Here is a 5182-nt window from a genome sequence, read left to right as displayed (position 1 = left end):
TGGGCAAAGGGGGAGAAAGTGCAGGTACAGAGGCACACCTTCTTGGTCTATAGGTTGAGGTGCTATGTTGTCCTTCTATCCTGTGCAGTTGAAGGAGGAAGCCTCTGCAGATATCTGGCTTCTTGAAGTGCCCTGCTTGCTTTTGCAGCCAGAATGGTGGAGGAGGGGCGGGGAAAGCTGCTGTCACCTTATCCCCAAATTTTGCAGACAGCCATGTTTAATTTCCTGTTTAAATTTTGGTAACTCGTAATTGGCAAACCCTGTCTGTTTTATCAGTTAATAATAAACACTGATTTACCATTCAGCAGTTGCTTCAATGGGTCTAGTCTAGTTGAGAATAGCTAGGGTGGGAATCATGTAGCCTCCCAGATGATGCTTGACTTTAACTCCCAGCAACTCCTTACTTTTGACTACATAAGCTAGGGCTGCTGGGAGTTGCAGTACAGCAAGATTTTTTGGGGGGGGGGTCACATGATTCCCTTCCTTGATTTAGGCTATAGTTATTGCAGTTACGAAGCTCAGAATGTAGCTTTTTGTCAAGAAGGCTGAAAGTCTTAAGGTATCAAAATGTGTGCAAGGCACCAGGTTGTGTTTTGTGTGAAAGACACATCAAACTATTTAAAGACATACACAAGATAGAGCTCATGATCATAGATATTGGTGGGGTGGAGTATTATCACAGTATTTTGGGTATGTTCTTCCCTCCTGCCTTCCCTTCTTTTTGGAGTTTATGGTGATACCTACATACAATGGATAAAAGTAAAAGAACATTACCTGTTTATTGCCATCCCTGGGGCCTGACTGTAATGTCCATGCTGAGATGACATTAAATCCTTTGACAATAGTGCATGCTGGGAAAAGTGATGCCAAGTATTCAGCATTGGATTCTTTGTGGTGGTTTATTTCAGCATTGTTGCTAACATCAACCAATATTTTGCCAGACAGCTCATCACTGAGGTCGCAGAGTGTGGTGTAATGTTCTCTGAAAACTGCCACAAAGATAATATCTGCCTTCTTTATAGCATCTGCCTGGAACGTTACTTCAGCAGCTGAAGGGAAGAGGCTGGCATTACGCTTGGGGTTCCGGCTTCCAACCACCACTTTGAAACCTGAACACACCAGACGCATAGACAATGAGCGTGCAAAGTCGCCACTTCCCAGAATCCCAATTGTTTTGTTACTGGCACCTGGGACAAGGCTTGTGTCACTTCCTCCATTCTGATGACCCAGCAGTGGCTTCACCATGTCGCCTACTGGCATCCCGTTAACCTGAAACAAATCAAAACAAGGCTGCAATTGAAAATGGCACTTTGCTGTCCCACTGTTCTCCATGAAGGTGTGTTTTATTTATACATTTACTAAAAGCTCCTCAAGCAAAACAATAGCAACAAAAATACAAAACACTAAAAACTAAAAACTCCCTCCAGTCCATCTGCCTTGGTCCAGTCCTCGGAGGTAGAGAGGAACTGCTGGACCTCTTACCCTCTCCGTCCACCACTCCCTTCTCCTTCTGTGTCATGTCTTTTTAGATTGTAAGCAGGGAACCGTCTAACTAAAAAGATTGCATGTACAGTGCTGTGTAAATTTACAGCGCTTCATAAATAAAGGTTAACAACAACAACAACAACAACAACAATAATAATAATGATAATAATAGTGAAAAACACAATTGAAATTCAGACTCTCAAAGTTCTTTTTAAAGGGCTCTAGACTCAACATGCACAGTCAAGCCAGGGTAGCTGACAATCTTTCTATAAAAAAGAATGCATTTGACAGGAACACAATGCAACATGATGTGATTTACAAAATAATTTTATATGGATGCTTCTGAGAGAAGTTGTTCAGAGCAAAGATAGATGAAGTAGTTCTCCTGCACAGGACCTCCTCAATCCAACTTCTGAACTTAGTTTGTACTAGTAAGTTCTTCTTCCATAGCAATAGGGCACTCCCTAGCAATTCAAAGTGCTGGTCATGACCTATAAAGCCCTGTATAAATTAGATTAGACTATGCTAAAGCCTGTATCTCCCCATACGAGCCTGCCTATCATAATCTTCTGAAGTAGGCTTTCTCTTTGTACCACTACCCTCCAGGCTTGCCTGGTGAGGAAGTAACAGATAGCCTTCTCGATGGCTGTTCCTAGGTTATAGAACTCCTTTCTGAAGGAGGCTCAATTGTCCCCCTAGCAAGGGCTGATGGGTTGTCATACTTTAGTCATGTCATGAGAAGGCGTGGCTCATTAAAAAAAAAAAGACAATGCTAGGGAAGGTGGAAGGCAGCAGAATGAGAAGTAGATCGCATACCAGATGCCTGGACTCAATTGGGGAGAACACTGATATGAATCTGCAAAACTTGAGCAGAGCGGTGGAAGGTACCGAGTTTTGGAGATGTCTCATTCACAGGGTCACCATGAGTTGAATTCAACTCGATTGCAGTTAACAACAACAATGTCAAGGCAGGGTTTATCTGGAGACACCTCATTTCATAATAGGCCCACAAGATTTGAAAAGTGTCATTGGCTTTCCCAGAGGGGTAGCAAAGCGGTCTGGACTCTTAGAATTTGGCATTTCTGTGCTATAATTGCTATTCAAACTGAACAAGGGCATGCTTGCATGATTCCAAGAGAAAAGGTGTGCCCACCCCCAAATGGTGTTCTTCACAGGGCAAGATAATAGATGACGTGGTGTGTATAAAACTGGCCAATTAAACTGTATGACAATGCAAGCAAAACCAGGAGAAGAATACATGCAATCTCTGTAATTAATGGTTGGTTTAGACAGCACAACTGTTTTAATCCCATTGTTCTCTTGAGCTCAAGATGATTAACCTAACATGTATGGACATTTTTTAAGTGGCAGTGTGTTAGCAGAATGGATTGTCAAGGCTGGGTCATGCATTGCTGGTGGTCTAATCCTTGAATTTTTTGCAGATTCACATGAGGTATGCACCTCTCTCTCTCTCTCTCTCTCTCTCACACACACACACACACACACACAGTCTCTTCTTTGCATAACTAGCAGCCATTTTTAAGACCAAAGGAAACAAATTCTAGTTTTGGTATCTTACTAACTGGGGAAAGAAGAAATCATGCTGTTGGGTGAAGAGGCAAGAGTTTGCAGTGTTCCAGGACAAATAATGTGGCCATCAAGTCTGGTTTTCTGGTCCTTGAACCCTTTGAATTGCTCTTTTCCTGGCCAGAAAAATAGGATGAATAGCCCTTCCCAGAAATCTTACACAGACAGGTGTAGCAATGTTTTTAGTTATCATATTTTGAGAATTTCTCTTTATCAAAGGTAATTCTTACTTGACTGAATTAGAAGCAAGGCCATTTTAATTTTTTCTTGAGTGAGTTATAAGCAACATTCTATCTAACGATTTGGAAGTTTGAGATGAAATCAATAGTTACACTTGATAATTCTTGAAATGCATCATGAACTTTAAAAATATGTATTCTGGGAAGGTTGGCACTAATCTCATGGCTGCAAAATGAAATACAATAATGATTCTGAAAGAGATATTTTGAAAATGGATGTAAACTGTAATTTATTCAAAGCAGAAAGTTCTGAGTATCTACTTGGATAGTCAAGTGTCCTTCCATTCATCCACAACACAGAAATGTAATCCTTGCTTTAACTCCAGCACACTGTATAGGCTTACAGTGGCAAATTGCTAAAGTAAAAACAAGAAAATATCACATTTATTATCAGCTGTTTTGTATTTGCTTTTAAAGGTTTGATTCTTTTGTGTAAATTGCCATGGAAATATGGTTAAAAGGCACTATAAAAACTCCTGTAATAAATCTAAATTAAAATCTAAACTTACAGTCCCCACTTGTTAGATAGCCAAAGTGAGTTCACAGCAATATAAGGTAAAAAGATTTAGTAATGTATTAAATATATTAAATAATAATTAAATGTATGATAGAGAAATTGGGGAGGAAACCACCATCTGAATTAATCTTCTGGTGTAGATTTTACTGTTATTTTTAAGCGGGCCTAGAATGGTATTTTATATGCAGTTGCTTCATTAGAAGGGAAATAAAGCCAGTTAATTCCTCATTTGAATCTAGAGGAACTTCTCTTGGAGAAAATGAACAGATGACACATTTCTGCTGGGATTAGAGCAGGTTTTGGTTAGAAATACACTTTTTAATCAAAGATTCCTCCTCCCTAATTTCTAGCTGAACATGACTTCCCAAGACTCTTTCTAGTCAGAAAGGTAATTACCTGAAATTATTTGCAAACAACTTGCAAAATTAGCATCAAAGATGCTAAGAAAACACAAGCATATGTGTGCATGCACACACAAACACACAGGCGTGGGGGAAATAAAATCCATTAATATATGTTATCCTCTATGCCACACTTTCCCACTAATCACAATCAGAGGTATGTAACCCCTCCCCCCAATATTAATGGCCAGACAAAATTGACTACCACCCCTTTTACAATATTAGAAAATCAATGGCCCAATCATATGCAATTGTACTCAGATGTAAACAGGACCAGCCCAAGACATTTTGCTGCCCAAGATAGATCTCCTAATGTTTCATTCTACTCATAAAAGCCTACTGGACCATTAAGGCTCTGGCATAGTGCATAATTAATGCCATCTGACCCCTCTTTAACTGTCTTGGCCCCATCTTATGGAATCCTGGGATTTATAGTTTGTTGTGGTACCAGAGCTGTCTGATAGAGCAGACTAAATATCTCAAAAACTATAGATCCCAGAATTCCATAGCATTGAGCCATGGCAGTTAAAGCAGTGTCAAACTGTTATTAATTCTGCAGTGTAGATGCACCCAAAGTGTATCTCCTTCAATGGTCCTTATGGGAGAGCTCCTCCATCTCACTAGAGGATAATAGGATATTTTGGAGGCCCAGGTCAGATGGACTGGAACATGTCTACAGTGACCTCCAACATAGGGATGGGGGATCAATCGTCTACAGCAAGTAGTCTACACACTACCAAGCATCTGCCACCCAAGGCAACCAACTCACTCTGCCTAATGACAGGGTTGGCTTCAGATATAAACTTCTCTCTTCTCATTAGGCCTTGCTGCCAAATAAGTGCCCATAAGACTGCAGCCTGTGAAGGAGAGCCCTCCTCTCAGCTTGACTCAGGGGGATATAAAGTATTTGTGAATGTGGCTTTTCACTTTGTATTTTGTACAAACCTCGAATA

General features: G+C 40.4%; 2 protein-coding genes across 4 annotated transcripts in view; one reads left to right on the top strand and one right to left on the bottom strand.

Annotated features, from left to right (window-relative positions):
* The window catches only part of C1H2orf76 (chromosome 1 C2orf76 homolog), a 41755-nt gene extending 40599 nt beyond the window's left edge, over positions 1-1156 (top strand). For 2 of the 3 annotated variants that reach the window (XM_042445245.1, XM_042447576.1), the window contains one exon: positions 942-1060. The gene's annotated coding sequence lies outside the window, so the exon portion shown is untranslated. Of the gene's footprint in view, positions 1-941 lie in introns of all 3 variants that reach the window. The other variant, XM_042446884.1, reaches the window with a different exon arrangement.
* The window catches only part of STEAP3 (STEAP3 metalloreductase), a 21131-nt gene extending 19799 nt beyond the window's left edge, over positions 1-1332 (bottom strand). The window contains exon 1 of the mRNA XM_042437221.1: positions 775-1332. Coding sequence (XP_042293155.1) covers positions 775-1332 — 558 coding nt within the window. The remainder of the gene's footprint in view (positions 1-774) is intronic.
* Positions 1333-5182: the final 3850 nt, after the last annotated feature.

The sequence above is a fragment of the Sceloporus undulatus genome, chromosome 1, assembly GCF_019175285.1.
Source record: "Sceloporus undulatus isolate JIND9_A2432 ecotype Alabama chromosome 1, SceUnd_v1.1, whole genome shotgun sequence".
NCBI classification, from domain to species: domain Eukaryota; kingdom Metazoa; phylum Chordata; class Lepidosauria; order Squamata; family Phrynosomatidae; genus Sceloporus; species Sceloporus undulatus.
The sequence above is the reverse complement of the archived record's forward strand: the minus strand, read 5'-3'. Positions and strand labels throughout refer to the sequence as shown.